Source organism: Cyanistes caeruleus, chromosome 1 (genome assembly GCF_971803275.1).
Source record: "Cyanistes caeruleus chromosome 1, bCyaCae1.hap1.1, whole genome shotgun sequence".
Lineage (NCBI taxonomy): Eukaryota > Metazoa > Chordata > Aves > Passeriformes > Paridae > Cyanistes > Cyanistes caeruleus.
The window spans coordinates 13,789,531-13,802,598 of NC_141701.1; the positions used below are offsets into that span (position 1 = coordinate 13,789,531).

The window sequence follows — 13,068 nt, forward strand, 5'->3', positions numbered from 1 at the left end:
GGTGAGGTCACACCTCGAGTGCTGTGTCCAGTTCTGGGCCCATCACTACAAGAAGGACACTGAGGGGCTGGAGTGTGTCCAGAGAAGGGCAATGGAGCTGGGGAAGGGTCTGGAGCACAGATCAGATGAGGAGCAGCTGAGGGATCTGGGGCTGCTTGGCCTGGAGAAAAGGAGGCTCAGGGGAGACCTTGTCATGCTCTACACTCCTGAATGAGGCTGTGGCCAGGTGGAGGTCGGGCTCTTCTGACAGGTAACAAGGGACAGGGCAAGGAGAAATGGTCTCAAGGTGAACCAGGGGAGATTCAGATTGGATATTGCAAAAAATTTCATCACGGCAGGAGAGTGTAAATATTGGAACAGGCTGCCAGGGAATTGGTGCAGTCACCATCCATGGAAGCGTTCAACGACTGAATGGATGTGGCTCTTCATGAGATGTTTCTGTGGACATGGTATTAGGTCAAAGATTGGACTTGATGATCCTTCAGGTTTTTCCAACCTCAATGATTTTACAATTCTAATAAATTTTTCTGTAGTGTTAACTCCTAAGGTCTAACCAACTTTACCAAAGACATAAACGCAGCCACAGAATGTATCAGGGTTGCCATTAAATCCATCAAATTTAGCTGTACACTAAATGGTTATGAAACCAATTAACTGCTGGCCTGAATTCATTTGGTTGTACTCAAATCATTTCCTGTCAGACATCTGCAGAGGATCAAGTTATTATGGTTTTGCTGTAAAATTTTGCACTTATTTCTTTAATCCATTTCTTTCAGACTTTTCCTTATTTCTTTGATCCAATTTCAGTTTGAGGTGGAACAATCTTTATATATTGAACTAAGAAAATTTTGATACCTTTAATGTCTGTTTCACTTCTGAATTCACTTCTACCCCAGCCACACATTTTTTGCTGCTGCTGTTATTTTTGCCCAACATTTTTTCTTGGAATCTCATCCTACTCCCGCTGAAGTCATTCAGTTGGAATCTCCATCACTTTGAATAATCATTATAACCGTGCAATGCAGAGAAATATGCAATAGTTAGACCAGAGGAAAAAGGTCTGTTACTTTACAATTATATATAGCTGAGTTGGAAATAGGGTTAAACAAATTCAAGGATTCATAAAAATTAGCACAATATTTTTTCTTTGTGATCAGGTTTGTTTTCTAGTAAAACCTGCTACAGTGAGCATAAGGCAATATCTTTTCACAAGTACTGGATGGAGATATATTTTGTTCTGTTACAAACTGCCCAGATACAACTGAAGTAGTTCAGATGAGTAAAAAGTGGTGCAGGGATGAGAAAAGTGACTAAAGACTTCAAAAGTAAACATGAATCCTAAAAAGGAAGAGACTGCAGATCCAAGCTCCTCTTGCCAGTTGTATTTTACTCCACGAATAAAGCATAAATTCTCTCCCACAGTCTGGCAGACACTTTCCTCTGTCTGTATTTAATCAACATTTTCCAAGTACAGGCCCAGTTTTCCCTCCTTCAACTTTTATCACTTGTCTTTCATTAAGAAAGCAAATCACATTTTCCTTCTCAGTTCTGTCATTTCTTCCAATTCAGCCTTCCTCTAGACATGCTATAGGAAAGATCACCTATCCATTACCCTGTCACACACTAGCAGGTACACTTGTTTCTCCAGTGTTGCAAACACTAGCTAACATTCTTCCAGTGCACCCAATGGAATTCAAGGGTGTTTTGTTTTGAGAAATGCTGTATGGAAACAAACTTGCATAGTGTTAATAAATACAACATGACACAGAAATGCGTGGTAAGAATAAAAACCCACCTAAGAAAAATTTGCATGGGCTTCAAGGAAATTTGTGTAAGGTCTTTAATACTTGCATCACTGGAGACAGATTTATATGGCAGGGGAAAATGGGATCCTTGAAACTCTCCAGTTTATTCATAGAGAGACTATTTAAGGTCATACCAAGCTCCTCTTGCTCTGTATACCACAAACAACCACTGAAGGGAATAATTACTGTTGTGGTTACTTCACAAAGAAGATGCTATTTGAATTTAAAATAACAGGAAATAGAGCTGTATATTAAGCTTGAAATAGATTTTCATCCATACTAGACAAACTTCTTATGGCAAGCAATATCACATTTCACCAGAAGATTGGAACCTTGCATCAGGACAAAATTAACTCTTTTTTCTTCCCCTCCCTCAAAATGTTTCAAATGTTTTCATATATACAACCTGCACTAGGACAGACTTATCAAGCTATTATGAGGCTAATTATACAAAAGTATCAGTTAGACTTTAGGTGGGAATTAATATTGCCAGTCTGTCTCAGAGCCAAGATAAAGAAGTTATAACATACACACACACCTGCATGATTCTTCCACTACTCAAAGTGCCCCCAGTGGGGAAGTAGAAGCAGCTTTTAATAATTTTAACATTATCTAAAATTATTTTTAATAATTTTCATCTATTCATGATGGCAGTAGGACTTTTTAAAAAAGCAAAGCAAAACACAGAACTAAAAGCAATACTTCTGCAGCAGCTCTCCAATATTTCTGAAAATATTGGTTTTTCTCCTCTATTCAATTTAACCCTGGGAACCAGATTTAAAGTACTGACTTACAGAAAATCTCTACAATGGCCAAGTTAAACAGAGAAGTTGATTATTTTCAAAATATCCCATAAGTCGTATGCATTATGATCTGACCTTCTGGAGCTGGTTTACTCGCATTTGTTTTTTCTGGATCCTTCACCTTGGATTTACTTGTGTCTTTTCTTCTCTCTATGTCTTTAACTGTAAAGTAAGGGAGGAAAATCAATTAATCTAGAAACAATGCAGTTACAAGCATGTTGTTTTCTTCTTCCTGATAAAGTAGTTGCACAGAGCATCTGAAGATATGTTTAGGTAATGAGTTACTGTTTCTCTGTTTTCCCTCCCTCCCTTTGCATTTATTATTTTTATGGATCTTTCCCCATTCTATCATCATTAAAACTCTCAAAACTGACTCTCTTCACACAGGAGAGTCCAAATAGTGACATCAGCACCTAAGCCCATGCAGACAAGATCCCACACTAGAAATACAGTCCAGAAAATTGGCAAAGCTAGCTGGGGAAAGTCCAATATTGCAAAGTTCCACTCCAAGACAGTCAACACAAAAGCACATAGGCCAGCTGTTACACTGTCCTCGTTACAGAATCAGCTTAGATCCCATGCCCAAATTGTATTCAGGGCACCAATGCACTCCCAGGAGTGCAAGGCTGCTCCAGAGAAGAGACTTTGACAGTTTCCTGTTCTACAAGTGGGTGGGATACCTCCTTTACTATGTCCCAGATCGCTCACAGCAGCCAAGCAGAACACAATTTGGTTAGCAATTCCTAATATTACATTAGTAGAACAGTATTGCTCTACTAATAGCCTGAAAGGTTCTGACAAAGTCATTGCTAAAGTCACGTATTGGGAAGAACAAGCCCTTCCAGAATTTTCTTGGAATACTAATTGGTATCCACACTCCATCTGACCGCAACAGACAGGAAAAGCTTAAAACAACGAAGCTGAGAATATCTTCACAAAAAATAAAATTCTACTCCAATTACACTTCTTAATTTATGTAAAACTGGATTATGACTGACATTCATCCAAGAAGGCACTGATCCTCAGCCAGGACCAAATTTCTCTGTGTTGCATCATTCAAAAAAACACTGTGAGGGCATGAAAGAAGGTTATCTGTCTCTTGGCTATGTAAGAAAGACAATGCAAATATTCTGTTGTACATTAGTGGGACCGAAGTCAAATGGATTTACTAATTTACCCAATAGTATATGGAATATCTGAATCAACCAGGAGTGTTCCAATTGAAAACATCATCACAAGACTAAGGAAGACAACAAGGCACTGTCAAATATCTGAATGTGATTTTCTCAGTACAACAACCCTTTGCAGAACCTATAGAGCTCACACTCCAGGTACAGAGGTGAGAGCAAAAAACCTGAAATTTTGACTCCTCTTCTTACTAAGACAGCACATGTGATTGTGTATCACCTCTGCCTTTAGAAACCAATTGTGAAACTGCTCTGGGAGCAAATTCAAGTCCACAAGCTTGCTGAGGAGCCAGCTTTTACCAAGGTAGATCTTGGTTATTGGTTATTAGCTAGGTTACAGATAATTCCACAACAACAACAGCTCTTGGTCAGAAGTCTGGGTTTAAGCGTTAACTGAAAAAGAATCTGACTAAAACAAGAGGTGAAATACTGGAATAATATTTGCCAAAAAGGATGCTGCTGCTGCTTATCCTTCTAGGAGCATTCCTTTGAAAAAAGGCCAAGAACAAAGCCAATTAGCTTGCCTCCTCTAATGCTACTGCTATTGAGGGGCAAGTCTCCAGAGAAAATGGTAAAGAAGTCTGAAAATGTTCAAAGGGGACAAGTTGGTCACATCCTAACAGAGATTTCTGGATTCAGGAACTGTCAAAATTCTAACCACATAGGAAGAGCCAAGACAGCAGTTTTACTCAAATATCTACACAGAAAAAGATTTTATCTAGCATGTGTTTTAACATCTGCATTTTCAAAAGAAACAAAATTCCCATTGATCTTAGTTCATTAAACACTATGTATTAGAATAAGAATGTATACCTCACTATATAAAGGAAATACTCTTTTGACAATAAAATTTTATTGTAAGTTTGAGAATTCTTAGTACAAGAGTTACAACTCCACAGCATTAAAACCATACTTCCAGTGCACTAAACCAGATAATACTCTCAAACCTCTTTATATATTTGACCTTTTTTCATCTCAAGAATTAGTGACCACATGTCAGAGAACAGGGGAAAAAAACCTATAATACAGGAGAGCAAAAAAAGAATTTGTATATATGCTGTATCTGGTTTTACTCATGAAAGGTATCATGTTTTTAAATGAAACTCCAGCCTTAAGTGCAGCAAAGAGAGTATACTATCCCCATATCCTTAAATTGAGTTGCCAGTTTTACTTTTCCTAAATGCCATTTCAAAAGCAGCTACATATATAATATTCTAGAATATTATTATATTATATATATATTATAATAAAACAAATATAATATATAACTAATATATAATATTGTAGAATTTGCTGTGGGCTTCTCTTTAATGCTAAAGTAATCTGTGGTTTTGTGGGTTTCCTAACTTAAGGTAATAAATGCAATGTAATGCATAAATGGAATAAATGGAATAAATGGAATAAAATGCATAAATGTAATAAAAAAGTTGTAGTGATGAAAAGCTAAAAGGGCTTGGATACACATCACATCAAGTACTCAGCATATTTTATCTTGTGGTGGTTTTAAGAGAAAGGTAATTTAGCAAAGACAGTGATAAAAAATTAGTGTCAGAGAATTCATTAGGCTTCCAACTAATAAAACACATTATAAACCAAATCTCCACTGATCATATTTAACATGTTTAACATGAAGATCAAGATAAATCAGATGTGTATATATCACTGTGATATAGACATTAAGAGTATGTCTTGGTCATATAAAAGAAATTAAATTTATAAACATATTTGACCACTGGAGACCATTAAGAAATCAGCCTTTCATTCTACTGAACTAGCATCTAGTTGCCAGTTGGCACAGCTATAACATTATTTTAATAAAATGGAAATTTTTTAAGTGTCAGAATACAGCAGTTTCTTTCTACTCACTGAATGTTCTTTCCATGAAATAGCATCTAATTTCCTAATGAAATGAGAAAGAAAGGAATGCCAGTCCAATGGAAACAAAGATAGCCCAATGCAAGAATATATTATATAATCAATTCAGGCCTCCACCTGTACTTGCACCAGTTAAAATACATGGCTTTGATTTTCCTTCTACCACAGAAAAAAATGGTTTTCCATCATTCCCCTTTGTGTAAGGCTTGTCACCATTTCAAAAGTTACATTAAATATCTGATACATTCTGTATGTCAGCCATAAAGGGACACATACTTCTGAACTGGCCTTGTGCTGGCTTACTCTCCTTGTCTTCATTGAATGCAATGATCTGAAGGGCATAATTTTGATCTGGAATGAGACCTTGAATAATTGCTTTGGTCGCAGTATTTTGAAGAATTAATTGATTTGTTTTTCCACCTACAGGAGAAAAGACAAAAAAAATCCAACAAATGCATAACTTTGTTTTTATAGCACAGTAAACATGAGTTAAAAATACCACTAGCTGTACCATGACCTAAATATTCCCCCTTTATCCACTTTTGGGACTACTTATACAGCCAGGCCAGAGAACATCCCAGAAATGCAACAAGACAGACACTCTAACCAGTTTTCATAAACAGAATCGCTCTTAGGATCAACCTCATTATCTGGGCCTCATGAAACAGCAATGGTGTCCAGCAAAATCGTTAAGTAAAAAAGAAATGTTTTACCAAAATCTGTCAAGTTTGGTAACATCATACTGACAGGCTTTCACTCCATGGTTGGCTGCCAATTCTGAACCTATTGTACCCACATCACCTCTGAATATTCTCTTTGCCAACTTTCTCTGAGCAAGGAAATTCTGTATAAATACAAATATTAAACATTTCTATATATTTACATATAAAGATTGCATATATTTACATGTAAAGATTGCATGCCATATGCACAAAGTTGTATTTTGGCAGTATGTTAAAACTGTTTCTCTATCTAAATTTAATTTTAAATGCACAGAAGTAGGACCTTTCGGGCTCTATACAGCAAATTTGTTGTCTACATTTTTCACGTTTTCATTCAAAAAACTTTAGAAGATTGCTTGCTTGTTTGTTTTTTTTTTAAATTATTCCTGATCTTTTCCAAAGTGCTCACTAAGGGATAAGGGACAAGGAGATTCACCTTAAAGGTTGATTGAATTAGGATTTCCATGCTTTCCCTTGAACCCTTCCTAGACTTTCTTACATCACACTGAAAGGTACAGACAGATGATCAATGGCAATTCCCAAAGACTACACATGAAGCACAACTAGCACTGACCCACTTCTGCTACCTTAAGCATTCAATTCCCATTTTCTGTGCCTGACATCCCTCTTGTGAAATCAATCTCTCTTCTGTTGACCAGCCAGTACTACATTATCCTGCTCACAATTTCAGCATTGTGGAGGATGACACTAAACTCTGAAAAGCTTTTATGCCTTAGGAAGACATAAAAGAGACCTTCACCTTAAAAGAGAACATACAGGCTTTTACCTGAACTTGGAGTGACAAGAAGTTTATATCCAGTGAACTGCCCTTTGGGGGCTTTCCAAGAGATCTGTACACTGTCAGGACTCACTACATTATATCTTAGTCTTGTTGGTGGAGACACTGCAAGTTCGGAAAGAAAACAACATTTTAAATTCAAATAAAGACTAACCAATTTTAAACAAACAAAAATAAACACATATAGGAAGACAACACAAAATTTTAATGGTAAAGGATGCAAGTTATTTAAAATGTCACATACATCAGTTTATTAGTTTGTAAAATTACATCCCCAAGTGCACTACTTCCCTCAGACAGACCTTTTATTTATCTCTTTACAAAACAAACTAAACAACCTAACAGCAGAGGACAGAAAGACAAACAATGTTAGATGTTAAGACACTAGTTTAGCAGGCAAAGCTGGCAATAAAAATGCTCTTTGTTAATACATGGTAATTAAAACTGCTCTCTTGCTTATGTTGACAATATGCATGACCTACACTCCTTTACCTCTCATTACTGTGGGCATTTCCCCACACTGAACATTACCCAGGGCCAAATTTTCAAATCCTTGTGAGGAGAGAATAAGCAAGAGAAAAGACAGGCATGCACAAGGCAAAGGGAACATCAGCTGCCCAATTTGCAAACCTGGCTTACGCAGCACAAAGCTTTGCAGCTGCAAACACTGCTTCAGTCTCATCAAGACTAGCTGGCATGCACAGGCAAGTCAAGACTTAGGGGAAATCTGGATGGTAAGTAAAATTTGGCTTCTATTTATATTGTGCCACCACCTAGGTTTCAAACTGAAGCAGCAGGTGAAATGAATAAAAGCATGAAATGATTGAAAAAGAGGTGATATATCAGTGAAGCAAACCAAACAAGAACAAATGGAAAAAACTGCCCCATGTTGTTACCACAGTATCAGCAACTTTGTGGCTCTGCTCATAAACTAGTTTTTCAAAGTTTTGCATCCCACTGCTCAGTCAAACTCAGTGGAGATGCTGGAACACACTCTGCAAAACCTTTCCACTCTGCTTCAGGGAGGCACAGCCCTTCTTCACTGAAGAACTGCAGCAGAGCAGCTGGCAGTGCACCCTGGGGTATCCAAGGCTGTCAACAAGGGAAAACCTTCATACATTTGAAGAGAATTTGGCTCACAGAGAACAAACTGATCTACAGGGAAAGGCAGCCAGGGAAGCTACCCAGAGGCTGAACACTAGAAAGGCTAGAAAACCTTTGACACCTCCAACCTTACTCCTTCTCTTCCCATTGTCTCCACAGCCCCTTGAACAGTCTTCTTCATTTTCCAAACCCTTGGTGCCTTTGCCATTACATCCCTAAGGTTTCTGTTAGTAAGTCTAAGAAATCAGGGAAATTAATCTGAAGCAGGCAAGTGGCAATTCCTTTTTTCCAGGGCTAAGACTGCTCTTAACTGACTAGGCTCATGCCCACAGTTTGTTGGTCCTTCAGATATAATAAACCAACACTCTCATGATACTTCTGAGATTTGAGGATTACAGCACATGGAGCATCTGAGTCAACAGGCAGAATGTGCTGGCCAACAACCTCTGGCCTCTCCATTTGACCTGCTACAGCCAATGCAGCTCTGGCACCAGCATCAGCCAAAGACCTGTCCCAAACCAGTAACTTTTTCCTACATGCTACTTTTTCCAGCAGCTTGGGGGAAGAAAGAAGGAAAAAGGCCGGCTGTAGTTTTTTGAGATTCAGGGGTGCATGTTTTTCATGTCATCTACTCTTAAATACATTTTGGATCTTAGAAGTAAGAATCTGAAGGTTTAATACAATAAATATATTCTCTTGCATTGAGCCTCTCATTCCCTAAGTGGCAGTTTTGTCAGACCAAGGGCAGGTTCTGCAGTTCTCTTCCTTGAGGGACTCAACACCCGAACACGGAAAAGAGAGTACATAAGTACCAAGAACAGTTTAGCAACACCTATGCATTCTCAAAGACCACAGAGAACAAGCTCAAGAAGAGAGGCAAGGGGACAGAAACAGCAGGCAGCACATGAACTCTACACACTCCAAGCTGTTCTGGTTCGCAGCACTGGGCTCACACCCAGCCCATGCATTCCCTTGTATGCTGGGCACAATCTTGTCAGACCTCATCTTCAGTCTGCCTGTCACCTCCCTGAGGTTTAGAAAGAAAGAGGCTGCGAGCAAGATGGTGTGTAGGAATCGCTGCAGATACATCAGGTCTTTGAAAATTTGGCCCTCGTATTGCAAAATGTTTTGCTAGGCAGGTTTCTGCAAGAACATTCAGCATGCTATAATTGTAAAAACATGACAGAGATTATGGCAAAAAGCTTTTAAAGCCAAGCAGACTGCAATTATGGATTACAGCTTTTAATTCATTCTCAAGATTCATTGTGTCTTTGAGCTATACATAAATCACAATAAATTGGGGCTGAATGAACACGAGTGACAAATCATACCTAGAAGTTCACAAAAATACAATTCCTTTTATTATTTTGCCTCAGGAATAAAAAATAAACTTTTAAATAATGGCTGTATGTAAGTGTGAAAATGCTGCAGATTTTACTGGGATTAAGTGGTAAATTTGTATGGGGATTAAGAAGCAGAGCAGAGAGCAACAAACATCAAGGATTGACAAAAAATCCCAATCATGTCTTAGAATTTCAGAGTTCACTTTCTCTGCCACCTTCTTCCTTTCCATCCTACTTTCAACTTGACAGTTTATGAAAGCACCTTCTAACAAAGAAGCATAGTTCTGACCTAACTGCTATTAGCCATCACCAAAACAAGTAAATATATGAGCCCCTAAAAAACAATCACAGACCTTACAAGCAAAGAAGGACACAATCACCAGAAGTTTTTTTGTATACTACAGAGTTACAATGTGAAAGACTAGAAAAGTTGTGCCAGAATAGTCTTTACATAACTGATCAATTTTCACTGGGTACTTTTTGTATCAATGGCAGCAGTGCAGCGGAAGGGACAGTCCCACACAGCAATTAACCATAAGAAAGAAAACAATTATGCACTAGGCAGATAATCAACTGTGTCTTAGTTGTGCAAAGACTAATGTTCTGGCATAGAAAAGTACATATAGCTAAGAAAGTTAAAAATCTACCACTCGAACAGACAACAAAATATTGATGGGAATTACTGTGCATTCACCAACCTGAAGAGGATATCTTTATTTCTTTGGACCTTTATTGTCTGTGGAACAAAATCTCACTTCTTGCAGAAAGGGAAAAAAATTAATCCAAGCTATAAAAATCAGTAGCTAGATCTCATTAAGTGGTTTTACAGGAATGCAAAAGAGAATGGCTGTCAGCAACATCAGAGCAGTCACCCAAAAGAAAACTGACAAGTTCAAGGCTTTGGTTTATGCCACCAGGTAAATTAGCTCTCCAAACACATAACTCTTATGCACAACTAGGGAAAGAATGTTTTCAACTCTTACTGAAAAGGAAAAAAACAATAAATTGCTTATGGACAATTCTCCAAGACATCCAATAGTCTAAGTTTGGATACTAACTAAATATTGTGGGTTTCAATTTACTGTTGTCATAAGAATTGAACAAGTTAATATGCACCACAATTACTTAGCAATTACAGTAGTAAAATTATTGCTACACAAAGTTTCCATCTTTAAATACAGAAAAACTCTCAAAGCAAGTTAATTTATGAAAAAATGAAAAATTCCCAAGTGTTTTTCTTGCCCAGTGCTATTTTCATGTACTACATAAGAACATAAGACATAAGTAGACAAAAGCTGTTATTTATACATTATACTAAATGGGGAAGAAACAGCAGTGCTGAGAAAATAATTGATGTTGAGCAAAAACTGAACAGCACTATGTGGTTTATAAGGCAATAGGGCAAAAAAGTGAGATAGAACCACATAGCTCCTCTGAAGAGATAATTTGTAGCTTCAGGCATGTTGGCCTCAGTCTCACAAACATATTCTCCTTTCCAAGAAGTCACATTACACACCTTTACCTGAATATCTTTGCCAAAGGAAGGAAACAAGCTGGAACTAATGCCAGCTCTTCCTACACCTTGGCAGAAAGTACAGTTGATTAGAACAGTCAAATAAACTGTATTAAATTGTAAAGAGTTAGCCAGCTGCATGAAGAGCTTACTTCAAGAGGTGGCAGCCTTGAGAAAATAAAGAATATTAGAAACATCTTATTAGTTTTATTGTACCAAGAGATATTTTTTTTCTGTGAACATGGAAAGGTGACTTCATAACACCTAATTCAATAGAATAACAGTCATGTTGGGCTAAGGTAATGATCCACTTAGCTTAATATCACACTGCTGACAGCATTCCATAGCTGATGCTTGCTAAAAGAACAAGGGAAGTATTGTTCTTTATTCATCAAGTACACCAACTCTAGCTGGTGTGATTACTGTGGAAAAAAAACAACCTCTCTGACCTTCATTTCATTGTATCGGTATTAAAGGGAGAAAACTCTCCAGCTATAACTGATTGAATCACAGTTTAAAAAAAAAAAAAGCAGAGAAGAATATAGTTTTCCAAGATCAAGAAATTATGCAAAACTTTCTGGAGGTGGATCTCAACACCCGGTCCTGTTTTGCAAATCTTAACCGTATGAATTAGGACTGAAATACAGAACAAACCATATGCTTTGCTTTATTGGTTCATCAAGTAACAAACATTCTGGACCTAATTTCTGACCAGAATGATGCACTGAACATTGGGTACATACATTTCTTGATTCACCTCACATTGCTGACAACAAATATTACAGCTTACATGTGCCCCTAACTTCTGGGAGAGGCTTGTGCAGTGCTCACAGATTTCCAAACATCTAAGATTGTATGCTTCCCCAGCACTCCAGTGCCACGCAGACTGGACAACATTGCTACTTGCATTATCAGGATTTTGAAAGCTTCACGTTGCCAATAGTCTCCAAATGTTCTCATGAATAATACATTATACAAAATGCTTTAAAAGACCCCAGGATCCAATCCTGCTTCTGGTTATACCCATGCAATCTCATATCAAAGGGATTACATAAATCTAAAGTTGAGAGAAATGCCTTTCTTTAGAAATTATAAAAACTCATTGGTATTCTTCCTCCCTCCTTCCCCAAGTAATAGGATAAATTTTCTCCAGCAGTCAAGTCACTGTCAATACAATCCAACCAGTATGTAAGCCTAACAATTCCAGCAGTATCCTTTAATATTCACAAAGGAGATTTTCATTTTAAAAGCTGCAGAAGTAGTCTGTGACATTTAACAGATCTGTGCAATATGGCATGATATAAGCACTAAAAGAGCTACTGTTCCAAAAGAGAAAAAATACATATTCCATACAAGCTTCACATCATAGCTGATCCTTCAGACTTACTAGGTTACATAGAGGACAATAAGAGCAATTTCTGATAAGTACTTTCATGTAAATAGGAGTAAAAACATGTCGTGTATAACTCATTTTGAGACACACTAATTTGCACAAATATTTACGCTATTTCAGATACTGCGTTCAAAGAGCACACATGAAGGTGTAATTCTACTCCCACCTGCTCCCCGAGCTCAGTAGTAAAATTCCTGCTTCATTTCAGTACTACTGGATTCACATCCTACTAAAGGAGGAAGTAACATTTGCATTTGGAATAAAAGGTCTATTTCTGCACATCAGAGTGAAAAGTCCATCTTCTTATTTATGACTTACCTTGGCCCTGAACATCACCGATGAAAAAAGCTGTGACAGCTAGAAAAGCCAAGAGAGAACAGCTCTGTATCTCGTATCGACAAAACATCTTCTTCCCCTCAATACACACAGTATCAGCAGGTCTGGAAAAACATGGAACAAAAGTACTTACTAAACAGGCAAAGAGAAGGCATCCACTTCAGTAAAAATTGTGGGGAAAATATGGA

General features: G+C 37.6%; 1 protein-coding gene across 15 annotated transcripts in view; it reads right to left on the reverse strand.

The window, feature by feature from the left end:
• Nucleotides 1-13,068, reverse strand: part of COL14A1 (collagen type XIV alpha 1 chain) — a 125,609-nt gene that overhangs the window by 98,198 nt on the left and 14,343 nt on the right. For all 15 annotated transcript variants that reach the window (XR_015284028.1, XR_015284026.1, XR_015284025.1 and 12 more), the window contains 4 exons: nucleotides 12,863-12,984; nucleotides 7,180-7,296; nucleotides 5,947-6,090; nucleotides 2,684-2,770 (listed from right to left, as the gene is read on the reverse strand). Coding sequence is in view for 12 of the 15 variants with exons in the window: in XM_086879468.1 (XP_086735594.1) it covers nucleotides 2,684-2,770; nucleotides 5,947-6,090; nucleotides 7,180-7,296; nucleotides 12,863-12,984 (470 nt within the window). In the remaining 3 variants the exon portion in view is untranslated. The remainder of the gene's footprint in view (nucleotides 1-2,683; nucleotides 2,771-5,946; nucleotides 6,091-7,179; nucleotides 7,297-12,862; nucleotides 12,985-13,068) is intronic.